This window comes from Mastomys coucha, unplaced genomic scaffold (assembly GCF_008632895.1).
Source record: "Mastomys coucha isolate ucsf_1 unplaced genomic scaffold, UCSF_Mcou_1 pScaffold22, whole genome shotgun sequence".
Taxonomy (NCBI): Eukaryota; Metazoa; Chordata; class Mammalia; order Rodentia; family Muridae; genus Mastomys; species Mastomys coucha.
Genome location: NW_022196905.1, coordinates 84,448,095 through 84,463,083, shown reverse-complemented (window position 1 = coordinate 84,463,083; position 14,989 = coordinate 84,448,095). Strand labels below are relative to the sequence as shown.

General features: G+C 43.5%; 1 protein-coding gene across 1 annotated transcript in view; it reads left to right on the top strand.

Moving 5' to 3' along the window:
• Positions 1-14,989, top strand: part of Ppef2 (protein phosphatase with EF-hand domain 2) — a 34,877-nt gene that overhangs the window by 18,482 nt on the left and 1,406 nt on the right. The window contains exons 11-16 of the mRNA XM_031342108.1: positions 3,581-3,985; positions 6,618-6,803; positions 8,414-8,556; positions 11,289-11,395; positions 12,649-12,812; positions 14,428-14,515. Of these exons, the coding sequence (XP_031197968.1) occupies positions 3,581-3,985; positions 6,618-6,803; positions 8,414-8,556; positions 11,289-11,395; positions 12,649-12,812; positions 14,428-14,515 (1,093 nt within the window). The remainder of the gene's footprint in view (positions 1-3,580; positions 3,986-6,617; positions 6,804-8,413; positions 8,557-11,288; positions 11,396-12,648; positions 12,813-14,427; positions 14,516-14,989) is intronic.

Here is a 14,989-nt window from a genome sequence, read left to right as displayed (position 1 = left end):
TTTTTTTAACCTTTCTTTTTTTTTTATTTTGTCATATTCTTTAAAATCTATAAAATATTTTAACAATAAAAATGAGTGTTATAAAAATTGTTTGATATAAAACAACAATCAATGGAACAGTCTTATGTAAATGCTTGTCTACAGCGATACTGAAAACACATACATTTGTCTATAAATTTGAAATAACTTCAAACATATTAGCTGTATATTTTAAAATAATACATCACTACCAGTATTTTTTAATGAACATAAATAGATAAAGTTTTTTTGTTTCTTTGTTTTGTGTTTAGTAGAGCTTAAAATCTTGGCTCTTACTGTGGTACAAGCCTAAAATAAGAACAATTTTTAGACACTGGATTTCATTGGAATAAGGCTGTACTTCAATTACCCTCACATCACCAAAGGATTTTATTTCTATCGTAGCTAAGCTGAGAGTTGACAGTTCTGCTGTGCCAAGGAATGAATTGTAGGCTCGATTTTTGGATACAGACTTCCTGCTATGTTCAAGGCTATTTGACTTGAGTGATTGTCATCATTCTCAGTCAACAGGGAACAGGTTCATTTAAGAAATAGTGTGTGTATTAAGATGGTCTATCCATAAAGTCATTCACCAACCGTTTCAATGAACAATGGTTCTGCTTGGAGGGTGGCACAGACACTAGGTGAGGATAAAAATCTGGTTCATTGGCTGTGATGATTTTGAAAAGCATTCATCTCAGAGAAAGAGTAACTTATAAAGTCCTCTTCTTCAAACTTGATACAATAGTTACAAACATCAAGCAAAGTATTCAGTCTCACTCTTTGTTGTTCTCTTACAAGCCACCTCCCAAATTAATTGTCTATGTTTTTTTTTTTTTTGGCTGTATAAACTTTTGAAATATATAAGCTGTTCTGAAAACCATAGTATAGTGTAAAAACATTAAATAAACAGTCCTACTAATAGAGAAGCTGAGATAGGAGAAGCCTGATTTCAAGACCATTATGTGGAACCTAGCAAGACACTGTCATGTACAAACAAGCAGAAAGTGTATATGGATTGTATAAGATTGGACCTATTTCTCCAATTACCAAATTAGAGAGATCATTGGATGACAGCCAACAAATTTCCAATTCCTCATATTTTGGATTTCAATAGATTAGGATATGTTGGTAATATTAATTTTCATATTAAGATATTAAGGAAAAGTATTTGTCACTTCCTGTTGTTTTTGTTGTAAGAGGTGGAATTATGTTTGTGTGGATTCATTGAAAGGTTACTTTCTTGCTTCTTCTAGGGTGTAGTTTTGCTCCTTATGTTGATGTTTTCCATCTATTATCCTTTGTAGGGCTGGATTTGTGGAAAGAATGTATAAATTTTGTTTTGTCATGGGATATCTTGTTTTCTCCATCTATGGTAATTGAGAGTTTTTCTGGGTGTAGTAGCCTGAGCTGGCATTTGTGTTCTCTTAGGGTGTGTATGACATCTGCCCAGGATCTTCTAGCTTTCATAGTCTCTGGTGAAAAGTCCAGTGTAATTCTGATAGGCCTGCCCCCCCCCTTTTTTTTTTTTTTTTTTTTTTTTTTTTGGTTTTTCAAGAGTGTTTCTCTGTATAGCCCTGGCTGTCTTGGAACTCACTCTGTACATCAGGCTGGCCTCGAACTCAGAAATCCACCTACCTCTGCCTCCCAAGTACTAGGATTAAATGCATGTGCCACCACTGCCCAGCCTTTATATGTTACTTGACCTTTTTCTCTTACTGCTTTTAAAATTCTTTGTTTAATGCATTTGGTGTTTTGATTATTACATGACAGGAGGAATTTCTTTTCTGGTCCAGTTTATTTGGAGTTCTGTAGGCTTCTTGTATGTTCACGGGCATCTCTTTCTTTAGGTTAGGGAAGTTTTCTTCTATAATTTTGTTGAAGATATTTATTGGCCCTTTAAGTTGGGAGTCTTCACTTTCTTCTATACCTATTATCCTTAGGTTTGATCTTCTCATTGTGCCCTGGATTTCCTGGATGTTTTGTGTTAGAATCTTTTTGCTTTTTGCATTTTCTTTGACTGCTGTGTCAGTGTTTTCTATGGTATCTTCTACCCCTGAGACTCTCTCTTCTATCTCTTGTATTCTGTTGGTGATGCTTGAATCTGTGACTCCTGATCTCTTTCCTAGGTTTTCTAACTCCAGGGTTGTCTCCCTTTGTGATTTCTTTATTGTTTCTATTTCCATTTTTAGATCCTGGATGGTTTTGCTCATTTCCTTCACCTGTTTGTGTTTTCCCGTAGTTCTTTAAGGGATTTTTGTGTTTCCTCTTTAAGGGCTTCTAGCTGTTTACCTGTGTTCTCCTGTATTTCTTTGAGGGAGTTATTTAAGTCCTTCTTAAAGTCCTGTATCATCATCATGAGAAGTAATTTTAGATCTGAATCTTGCTTTTCTGGTGTGATGTTGTGTCCAGGGCTTGCTATGGTGGGAGAATTGAGTTCTGATGATGCCAAGTAACCTTGGTTTCTGATGCTTATTTTCTTACGCTTGGCTCCCACCATCTGGTTATCTCTAGTGCTACCTGCCCCTGGCTAAATCTGACTGGGGCCTGTCCTTCGATCCTGGTTATGTCAGAACTCCTCGGAGTCAAGCTGTCTCTGGGGTTCTGTGATTCTGGGATCCTGGGTGTTGTGAGACTGGCTGCAAAATTTGCACCCAAGGTTTGCTCAGAGCACCAGCCCAGACTGACTGGAAGGAACCTGAGCCACTGGGCTGGCAGAGTTCCTGCGTGCCTGGGTCCTGTTACTCCCAATGTTGGGACAGATGTTATGTCCTCCTCACCTCCTCACCTCTGATCCTAGGCTTGTTAGAGCACCTGGGAGTGGAGCTTCCTCTGGGTGTTGTGCAGAATTTGCACCCAAGGTCTGCTCAGGGCACTGGCTCAGTCAGACCAGAAGGAACCAGTGCCACTGGGCTGGTAGAGTTCCTGTGTGCCTGGGTCCCACTGATCCCAGTTACTCCCAGTGGTGGGACAGATGTGTCCTCCTCACCTCTTATCCTCTCATTTGTTTTGTTTTGTTTTTCCCTGGGTACCCCGTCAGAATCATGATCTGCCCTGTCCATGTTTCATGCATCACTACCATTCCATTTGTGGGTATTTTTAGGCAAAAGAAGGGGTCCTTTTAAAAGGCATGAAAATGCTGCATCTGTCCATCAGAAAACCTAGGTTATGAGACTGATTTGAGACAGTGTATACAGTGTGGATATGTTATGCACAGGAGTGACCCACATAGCACACAATTTTCCGTTGGAGATACAATACGTTATTATGTGTCTTGCAAAAATATGTTAAGTTATGAGTAACTTAAACATAAAATACAACAAAAAAGATACAAACCTGCCAATTGCGGGTTCGAATGTGGTGGCTATGTGGAATTGCTGTACACAGTTCTAAGGGTTGTTGTCAAGCTCTGGGCTTGTCTTAGCCCCAGAAAACAGCCCAGAGCAGACCACACGCTGCGTCTGTGAGTGTGTGTGTGTGTGTGTGTGTGTGTGTGTGTGTGCGCGCGCGTGCGTGTCAGTCTGTTTATGTATTTATGTATTTATTTATTTGACACATTTAGATTGTTTCTACCATGAGGTGCAAAACAAGAAAGGAAAGTGAGAATCGGGATGAGCAGAAGAAAAAAGATAACCAGACAAGCTCTGGACAGAAACCTACTCCGTGGTTTCTTCCTCAAAGCCACTCTCTGCCCTCTTCACCTTTTCACCTGGGCTCTGGCTTTAAGGCCTACAAAGCTGGCAGGTCCTGCAGCATCCCCTGTGGCTCAGCTGATAGCAAGGAGCTATCCCGACAGGGACAGGGGCAGGTGCAGCGCTCAGTGGACCTGGAGCTGGAACAGTGCCGGCAACAAGCTGGCTTCCTGGGGATCAGAGAGAAGAGGGAGTCCTTGTCCTTGGCCTCAGATGCCAACTGTGATGCTGATGAGGGGGGCCTGCTGGAGCCCACCCCTGAGGAGTGGAAGCAGGTGAGTGTGGCCAGGTGCTGCTTCTGAGAATTTGCCTGCCATAGGGGGAGCAAACAGATCAAAATTCCAGTATAAATGCAGGTGGTTTCCTGAGGCCCCAGTTTCTATAAGGAATTAGAAAACCCCAGAAGGGCATTAATTTTTGTTTAATAACTCATGTTGACATTTGGTAACTAATGGGGAGAGGTGGCTGGGGACTGTTGCCCAAGAATACCTGTTTCAGGACTTGGCATCAGCTGAAGATGCAGGTTAGGTATCACTTAATGAATACTTTCCCATGCAGCAAGCTGGCTGCTCCAGCACAAGGCCAAAAGAACTGGTCAGTAGCTTCTGTCCTGTTTTCAGGGAAATAAGGGCTTCCCCCAGATCTCTAAAACTATGTCATTTACCATACCCAGCTGCTATTTAGTTAGGGTCTCTATTACTGTAATGGAACCCCATGACCAAAAATAACTTGGGAGGAGTTTATTTTGCTTATACTTCCACATCATAGTCTGTCACTGAAGAAATTCAAGACAAGAACTAAAGCAGGGCAGGAACCTGGAGGTTGGAGCTGATGGAGAGGCCATGGAGGGGTGCTACTTACTGACCTGCTCCCGATGGAAAGATCAGACTGTTTCCTGATGTTCCCCAGGACTCCTTGTCCAGGAGAGGTGTCGGTCTCTGTGGAACGGGTCCACCCTTAGGAATTCTTAATCAGACAATAGTCCAGACTTACCTAGAGGCCAGTCCTACTGATACATTTCCTCAACTGTGGTTCCCTCCTCTCAGAGAACTCTGGCTTGTGTCAAGTTGACATAAAAATACAGGCACAGCTAGTAACCTGGTTGGAGATGATGTTAGTGGTTTTGGGCAGTTATATAAAAAAATTGTTGGTGGAGTTATTTGTCATCTATGAAAATGCCATTTCACAAGATTCATCCCATAAAGAAAATAATTCAGGCTGCTTTAAGAGCTAAAAATGGGAAGAAGTAGCCACTAGCTGTACAAAAGAGGGTAAGAAGCACATGTCACATTCTCCCAGAGTTATTGCTCTGGGCTTTAGGACCAATTGTACTTGATGTTTAAAATGAAGGTCTCTCTCTTTGCAACCTGTGACTCACTAATGTGCGGGTACTTATAAATCAAGTGTGTTTTCCTTAAAAGTACATTCAGAAAGTATTCTATATCCTCATCCCAAATTCATAGTTCCTGCATCTTCATTGTGCTAGACAGGCAAGAGGGTAGATCCTGAACTGCTGGAGAACTTCTCAGATCTCCTTCTTCTCAAGTTGGTTTTATTCAGTGTTTTACCACAGCATAAAAGGGGAACTAGAACAATAATATGTATTCATTATGTCTCCCACCATTACCAGGTCTTTGTAGAAGAATCAGGGGAAATAGAAGGAATTAGGACATAGCTTCCTTATTTCTGTCTGTCTTTTTTCTTTTCTTTTCTTTCTTTTGTAATCAAAAGTCTAGTTAGGAGTTAGCAATTCTATCACACAGAAGAAAAATGGGGATAACAATTTGAGGGGGGTAACCAGCATTCTCTGCTGTAGGATACGGTGAGTGAAGGGAGGATCTGTCTCACTCCTGCATTCAAGGACTTGAGCGGACTCCTTGGGGTGTCTAGCAAACAGAGAGAGCATCCTGACTCTTTTAATTGTGATTTAAACTTATAAGGCCATGGGGATATGAAGCAGAAATGACTACCATTTCCAGGATCTTTGCCTTTATTTTGGAGTCAGGGTGCAGGGGGTATAGGCTCTGACCGAGGTGTCAGCCCTGGGGTATAGGCTCTGACCGAGGTGTCAGCCCTGGGGTATCGGCTCTGACCGAGATGTCAGCCCTGGGTACAGCTGTTGCCCGAGCAACACTACTTCTATCCCACGTTGCCCTTTCACGTAAAATTTACCAAGAGAGCAGGTGTGTTCTTGGCAGCCAATAGGCTCATACACTCACTTGTGAACTAGAACACTTGTAAGCTGCATGCCTGTGATCCCCACCTTTGGGAGGTGGATGTAGGAGAATCAATTGTTCAGAGTCATTCTCAGCCTGGGCTACACAAGACCCTGCCTCAAAACAAACAAACAAGTAAGAACTCTGCAATATGTGAGAGGCTGAGGTAGGAGGGTGAGTTCAAGGACAGCCTGAGTTGCTTAGAAAGACACTGTCGCAAAACAAACAAAAAAAACCCCAACCAAACAGAACAAAACAATAAAAGGATGTATAAATCTTTTTAAATTCAGCCTTAAGCATCCAAAATAGAAACATGGGTGCTGGAGAGATGACTCGGTGGCTAAGAGCATTGGTTGCTCTTCCATAGGATCCTAGGTTTGACTCTCAGCACCTATGTGCCTCTCACAATCATCTGTAATTCCAATCCCTTAGGACCCAACGCCTCTCTGCATGTACATGGTGCATATACATACATTCAGGCAAAACACCCATACACATTTAAAAATAATAAAAATAAATAAAACTTCAAAATATAAACATGGGTTAAACATTGACTACGCAAATATCTTTTTCACTCGTCTTACTTTTCCTTTCTCTTCCTCCCTCCTCCACTTCCTCCTCCCCACCCCTTTCTTCTACCCTTCTGTTTTTCCTGGGAATGACGGAGTGGATGCGTACCTCTTCTTCTTAGGTTGTAGATATTCTGTGGAGTGATCCCATGGCTCAGGAGGGCTGCAAGGCTAACACTGTCCGGGGAGGAGGCTGTTACTTTGGGCCTGATGTGACTGACCAGTTGATGGAGAAATACAAGCTACAACTCCTGATCCGTTCACATGAATGCAAACCAGAAGGCTATGAATTCTGTCACAGCCGCAAGGTGGGTTGGGCCACTGCAGCCCTCTGTGTCTGTATTACAGGGATGGTTCCAAAGGGCTCCTTGGAGGAGCCTGGAATTTGTTACGAGCTTGCCTGAGGCAGCTCTGTACTTTATGCCACAAGAGGTTTTGAGTCCTCAGTGGATGCTAGTTACAGAACTCAGGTCCTCTGTAAGAACTGTAAACATTTTTAACTGCTGAGCTGTCTCTCCAGCCCCCAGAGTAGGGTTTTCTTTTTTTCTTCTTGTTTTTTAAAGATTTATTTATTTTATGTGTATGAGTACACTGTCGCTGAACAGATAGCTGTGAGCCATCATGTGGCTGCTGGGACTTGAACTCAGGGCCTCTGCTCGCTCCAGCGTAATACACTGTAGCTGTCTTCAGATGCATCAGAAGAGGGAGTGAGATCTCATCACGGATGGTTGTGAGCCACCATGTGGTTGCTGGGATCCGAACTCAGGACTTTTGGAAGAGCAGTCAGTGCTCTTACCCGCTGAGCCATCTCGCCAGTCCCAGAGCAGGGTTTTCTATGCCTTTTGTACCTCAGAGATGCTCTGTGAGACTTTCTGCTCTTGATACAATGGGAGATACTGCACATCTTCCTTAAGACTTACAGTGAACCCAAGACAGAAAATGTTCTCAGCCTTGCAACCAGGAAACTCAAACTCAGTCAGATATTCCTTCCATTCATTGACTACAAACCCATTGTCCTCCCGTAGAAAGAGGATTCTGAGAACACTGAGTCCCACCCTTTGTCATCGAAGTCAAGCATTATTACGTTTGGAGATGTCCAGATACACACAGATCCTGAATATCTGCCTAGACAGTGTAAAGTCCAGTGCCTTGTAGGGATGTTTGAGACAAACAGCCACGAACCAAGTGACTTAGAGAGGAAAGATTTGGCTGGCTTCCTATATCCATCAATCAAAAAGGGTTTTTAATCTGTCCCTTGTTCTCAGGCTTTTGGGAATCAGTGGCTGCCATCCAATTTTGTTTTAAAAGGTCACAAAAAGCTTCATGTGGTGACACCTTTAAAACCAACACTCAGGAGGCAGAGGCAGGCAGATTTCTGAGTTTGAGGCCAGCCTAGTCTACATAGTGAGTTCCAGGACAGCCAGGACTAAACAGAGAAACCCTGCCTCAAAAAATAAAACAATGGGTCCTAAAAGTCAAAAGTATAAGATGGGAAAGTCTGAGAGGATGACTCTGTTGGGAAAGCACTTGCCTCATAAAACATGGGGATCTGAGTGCAGCTTCCAGCACCCACATAAAAAGCTGGGTTAGCGGCAGCCATCTGTAATCCTAGGGCTGGGGAGGTAGAGAGAGGCTGACCCCTGGAGCTCACTAGCCAGCCTGACTAGATGAAATGGTAAGGCCTCTACTCAGGTAGAAACCTGCCTCAATAAATATGGTGGAGAAGAACTGAAGAAGAAACCCAGTGGGAGGGAGGGAGGAAAGGGGAGGAAGGAGAGAGGGAGGGGGGAGAGGGAGGGAGAGAAAGACAGAGGGAGGGGGGAGGGAGAGAGGGAGGGGGCTTGGCCCCTTGGGGTTGAAGATGGAGATTTATCAGTATGCATACATTCCATGCCCTATCTCATCTGCTTTGACTCAGGTGTTAACCATTTTTTCTGCCTCCAACTACTATGAAGTTGGCAGCAACAGAGGAGCCTACGTCAAACTGGGCCCAGCCCTGATTCCACATATTGTGCAGTATCAAGCTAACAAGGGGACCCACAGGCTAACCATGAGGCAAAGGCAAGACTTTTCTATAAGTAATTATCAGAAAACTAATGTCAGCGCCTAGAGACATTAGATGTCATTATAGTTATTCAAATTCTATAGGAAAGTTCAGAGTTTAGCTATATTGGTATTAAAATCGAGAATAGACATTATCTGAGAGCCCCTGTGTTTATTTGGTGGCTCCATTTCTTTTGAGGCACGGTCTTACTATGTAGCCTTAACTGGCCAGGAACTTGCTATGTAGACCAAGCTGAGATCCACCTGCCTCTGCCTCCTGAATGCTAAGATTAAAGATGTGAGATTAAACCCAGCACTTCTCTCTCTCTCTCTCTCTCTCTCTCTCTCTCTCTCTCTCTCTCTCTCTCTCTCTCTCTCTTCTCTTTTTTTCTCTTGTCTCATATCTCATGTGTCCATCCTGGCCTCAACCTCACATATAGCTAAGGATGACCTTCACTCTCCCGTTCCCTCTGCCTCCCAAGAGCTGAAAATAAAGGCAGGCACTACCATGCCTGCCTGACTCTGTTTGCAGTTGTTATAATAAAATACCTGAGGCAAGGTATTTCTTAAAGATCTTACTTAGCATATAGTTTTGGAGACTGGACTTGTAAGACTGGGCAGCCTCGTGGGTCTGTTCTTTAGTGAAGACCTAACTGCAGATGGCGTTTCACCAGGGATAAGAGGAAAAATCACATCTTAAGATGGGAAGCAGATGAAGGAGGAGCGTTAGGCTCCATCTATTTTTGTAGCTCATAGAATTCAGTCAAGAGTCCCATGGAAACTGCCTTAATCTCTTGTGCAGTAGTAGCAGGAGGTGGAGATGGGGGAGTCATGACCTAAGAACTTTGTTCTTGGCCCCACCCTCTAAAACTCCTATCACTACACTGAGGGCCAAGTTCTCAACACACAAGCCAGACGCCCTGAGTTCCACCCCTGGAATCTGTGAGATGAGAGAGAAGCAGCTCTTGAAAGTTCTCTCTGATCGTCACCCTCGTGCTGAGGCAAACACACATGTACACACACACACACACACACACACACACACACACACACACCATGCAGAGTTCCAGAGCCAGAAGTTTGTCCCTCAGGTCCCTTCATAATTATCGATGACTGCTATTTGTGAGAACATCGGTACTTGTTAGCTTCTGACGTAACAACAAATTCTAGACAAAGCTTGTGTGCTCATATACCTGTGCAATTTGGACCAAGTTTTAGAGAGCTCACACAATTTTTAAAGGGTTAGTGGAGCCTACATGTGGGTTACTAGTTAACATAAATTACAATGAACATTTTTCATCTTTTAAAAAAAGCATTGCCGGGCGGTGGTGGCACACGCCTTTAATCCCAGCACTTGGGAGGCAGAGGCAAGCGGATTTCTGAGTTCGAGGCCAGCCTGGTGAGTTCCAGGACAGCCAAGGCTAAACAGAGAAACCCTGTCTCAAAAAAAAAAAAAAAGCATTGCTTGCTTTTTGTTTGTTAGCAGGAGTATCTCCTGGAACCCAGTCTAGCCTTGAACTTGTTATATAGCAAAGACTAACCTTGGACTTTCTGATCCTCTGCCTCTGGCTCCAGAGTGCTGGGGTTATAGGCAAGTACTGCTACACCTGGCCTGCTGTAAATATTTTTATCAAACATGACAAAATGCTTTAAAAAATACTTTTGTTGGTTGAAAAGACGGGTTAGCTGTTGTCTTAGTCAGGGTTTCTATTCCTGTACAAACATCATGACCAAGAAGCAAGTTGGGGAGGAAAGGGTTTATTTAGCTTACTTCCACATGGCTGTTGATCACCAGAGGAAGTCAGGACTGGACTTCAAGCAGGTCAGGAAGCAGGAGCTGATGCAGAGGCCATGGAGAGATGTTTCTTGCTGGCTTGCTTCCCCTGGCTTGCTCAGCCTGCTTTCTTATAGAACCCACAACTTCCAGCCCAGGGATGGTACCACCCACAAGGGGCCCTACCCCCTTGATCACTAATTAAGAAAATGCCCCACAGCTGGGTCTCATAGAGGCACTTCCCCAACTGAAACTCCCTTCTCTGTGATAACTCCAGCCTGTGTCAAGTTGACACATAAAACCAGCCAGTACAACTGTTCATTATTTATAGAGTGTCTGGCCTTCGATACGATATTACAAATTGAATACATTTGGTTTTTATCTCCTTTTTATCTCTTGCCCCTTCAATTTATTGAATATCTATTTTTGGCCAAGTGTTATGCCCAGAATTATGTGATTGACCAGCCCAATAAAAAATGAGAAAATTGGGCTGGGATTGTAGTTTATAACTACAACACTTGCTTAGCATGGGCAAAGCTTGATCCCGGACCCTCCTCCCCATCAAAAAATAATTAAAAAAAAAAAACGGATTTAGTGATTTTTGTGTTTTATATAAATCTTCTTTTCTGCTTAACATAATCTGTGAGGAAAACGTGATCTAGTTTGATAACACACACTACACTGTGGATTTCTGCTAAATGCTCACTATGAATTTATTTAATCTCTACGTTCATCCTGTGAGATGGATGGCCTTTTAAATCAGTTTTTGATGGAACAATTGAAGTACAGCTTTTGTAGAGCACGTGAGTAAAGAGGAGATCTTTCTCTAGACTTGAGCCACAGGCAGCCCCGGGACCACTTCTCTCCCAAGTTGAGCTCTTGGGCACTTGAGTTACTGAGAATGAGGAAGAGCATGCTAGAGCCCAGGACTCACCTTAGATTCAGCTTTTCACAAACCTCTCTTCTTCCATTCTAGGATCAGCAGGGTGGAGGAGTCGGCCCTCAGAGCCCTTCGACAAAAGTTGTTTGCTCATTCCTCGGACCTGCTTGTTGAGTTTAGGAAGCATGACCCAGATGAGAGTGGTGAGGACAAAGTAAACAGACCTAGAAGCCCTCTTTCTGCTTGAGCAGGAGCACTGGGTAGGGATGAAAGGCAGCTCATCCCATGACTTCGCATCTTCAGCTTGTCGCCATTTTTTGTAATTTTTTAAACGCTAAGATTATAGCACAGCATGTACTTGGCCAGATGCAGATGGTGAGGTCTCTCTCCATGACCATGTGGAGAGAGAGAAAAAGGAGAAGAAAGAGAGAGGGGAGAGCAAGAAAGAAAGGAGGGCAAGAAAGGAAAAGAGCAAGAGAGGAAGCAAGAGAGAGAGGAGGGGCAAACTGCCCCTTATATTGTGAGGCAGGGCTACCTGGCTGTAGTCAGATGACTCGGGGTGGGTGGGGGTGGGACTGAAACAGGAGCCAGGGTCCCAGGACGTCGAACTCCTTCTATCCCTTGCAGCCAGGAATTATTGCCCACTGGGGCTTCAGAATTCCAGACCTGTTCTTGACTGGGCCCAGGTTGCCTGAACAGACTACTGCCTTACACATATATACACTCATACATATATACACACACATAACATACATACAAATATATATTCATACATACACACTTGTGCATACACATGTACACTCACACATATACACATAACTATATATACATACATACACATACTCCTACACACACACATATACATACATTCTTATACATACACATACATATATACATACACAAACACACACTTATATACACATATACATAAAAACACATACACATACAATGTTTTACGGTATTTACAAATTTTTTTTTTTTTTTCGAGACAGGGTTTCTCTGTGTAGCCCTATCTGTCCTGGAACTCACTCTGTAGACCAGGCTGGCCTCGAACTCAGAAATCTGCCTGCCTCTGCCTCCCAAGTGCTGGGATTAAAGGTGTGTGCCACCACTACCCTGCTATAAAAATCTTAATGTACCCAAATTTAATACATGAAAATACATAATTTTTAATTATAGGCAAGCATAAAGTTTTCTACCACATTTGACATACACTTATGCTTTGTTGTCTATCTGAAATTCCAACTTAACCAGCCATCTTGTATGCCATCTGGCAAGCCTAGTTTTCAGTCAACTCTGCCATGACCAACAAAAGTAGTGGTCAAGGCCTTTATTCCTGTTACCCACCAATAGTTCAAGGATGCATGCGTTAAAATGTATGCCCTGCACGCACACACTGCTGGACAAGAAACCAGACTTGTAGATGGCAGGTCAACAGGCCAGGTCTTCCCCTCAGGTGTAGTCACCCTGAGTGACTGGGCGATTGCTGTGGAGTCTGTGCTGCACCTGGGGCTGCCATGGCGGATGCTGCGGCCACAACTGGTGAACAGTTCAGTAGATAACGCCTTGGAGTACAAGTCCTGGTTGGACAGCTTGGCCAAAGAACAGCTGAGCCGAGAGGTAAGGGGTCTGGTGGTGGTGGTTGAGAGCACACAGCGGCCTCCGAACCCTATGAAGGGGTGCCTAAATTCTGAAACAGCTATTTAGGGCCTCAAAGCTAGGGTGGGAAACCAGAAGCAACTATTTGTTACATTCCTGGGTATCGGGGATACTGATACCATCAGGGATAACTGTGGGTTAAGGGGTTTGCATAGCTCCCTTTGTTAAGCCCCACAAACAACCTAGAGGTAGGTGTTATCCACGCTTTTAGACCTGAGAATGCATTAGCCTGGGGTTATAGAATTTCTCAGCCGTGACTCAGGCCTGGGCTAAGAGTGTACTTTGTGAGAAACCCTATGTTAAGCGTGCTCAAAGCCCTGGATCAACCTCCAGCAGCAAAAGAGAACCAAACCAAACTCAAGTCTTCTAGCTTTAAATCCGCTTCGTTTCCCCAACGCCACGACATTTCCTCTATTTTAAAACATGAGTCAACAAATAGTTGCTGACAAGGCCAGTTAAATGAGGCTTTTCCTTAAGTCCTTTTGGAATACATCTTTATTGCAACATTATTGCAACATAATTCACATATTATGTAATTAACCCACTTGAAAGGACTCAACTCAGTGATCCTTAGGATGTGTTTATCTCTCAGTATCTAGCATGAGGAGAAAACTCTTAAGTCTGGGGATGCTCAGATTCCTTATGTAAAACAATGTGGTCATCCACGTCCTCCAGGCGACTTTACTCTTACAAGGTCACTTATAATACCTAAGGCAATGCAAATGCTATGTAAATATAGGTAATACTGGATTGTAGCGGGAGTAATGATAGAGAAGGTCTGTGTATGTTCAGTACTGACACAGTTTTCAACCATGGCTAAACCACAGATGTTGAACGTAAGGATATGAAGGGATGACTATATTTGCAAATATATGCAACCATCCATCAAATTCTATTTTTGAATTTTTTTTTTTACCACGATTAACACTCCTACTTCACTCTAGCAAGGTGGAAGAATAATAAAATAACTTCAGTCTTGGTCAATGTATAATTATCAGAGTTCATTATGTATTGTTGCTTGTGACCCCTGACCAAGATCCTTGGGGGCAGGGAGAGGGAGGGGCAGGGAGAGGGAGGCGCAGAGCCCTTGATACAGAATGTCAGGCACGTGGCAAAAGCAGAGTAGGTTTTTGTTGTTGTTGTTGCAGGAACCGCGCAAACCTTTTTTTACCCTCCTTCCAGCCTCTCATTGGCTCTCAAGTAGCCAGATGTGGCACTGTGTCTTTGTCATTGGCTTGCTCCGTTGCCTGATCCAACACCTCTAGCCGTGGCTGCAGATTCTACTAGGTTGGCTGGGGAGGAATTGTCAGCGATGCAAACACCAGTATTGCATCTGGGCCAGCTTGGCTAAGTTCCTCCTACAGCATACTAATTATACATTAGGGCAAAAAATGAGGAGTTTTCTTTCTTTCTTTTTTTTTTTTCTTTTTCTTTTTAAATTTTGGGTGGGCGAGTTCACTGGCACCAAGGCCCAAGGTCCAGGAAGTCGAAGTGGGGAAAGGGGAAAGTGGAAAGAGAGCAAAGGGAACACGGGTAGAGAGAGGAGAAAAGGCTTTTATCTTTATTTTTCTTACAGAATATTCAGTCGAGTCTGCTAGAAAAGCTCTATCGAAACCGATCCAACTTGGAGACCATTTTTAGGATCATAGACAGCGATCATTCAGGTAAAATCACCATTGCCCTGTCACGTTACACACATAGGAATTATTTCGCCTCAGACCCCTTGGTTTCCTTCACAATTCTCTCCTCTTGAGTTGCACCCAGCTGTTGAGTTGTCACCAGCAGTGTCAGAAAAACTACTCTCTTTCATTTTGTTTTGTTTTGAGACAGGGTTTCTCTGTGTAGCCCTGGCTGTCCTGGAACTCTCTCTGTAGACCAGGCTGGCCCGGGACTCACAGAGATCCGCCTGCCTCTGCCTCCCGAGTACTGGGATTAAAAGTTTGCCCTGCCACAGCCTGGCTTTACTCTTTTAATATCCAGTGGTCTGGTGGGATTTATTTATTATGTATCTGGAATCATCCTGTGTTTTCTAGCCTGGCTGTAAACTCCCAGTCACAAGCAATCTCCTTGCTCCACCCTCCTTAGTAGTTGGGTTTACAGAAGGCACTACCACTCCTGTCTTCATTGGCTGATCTTGG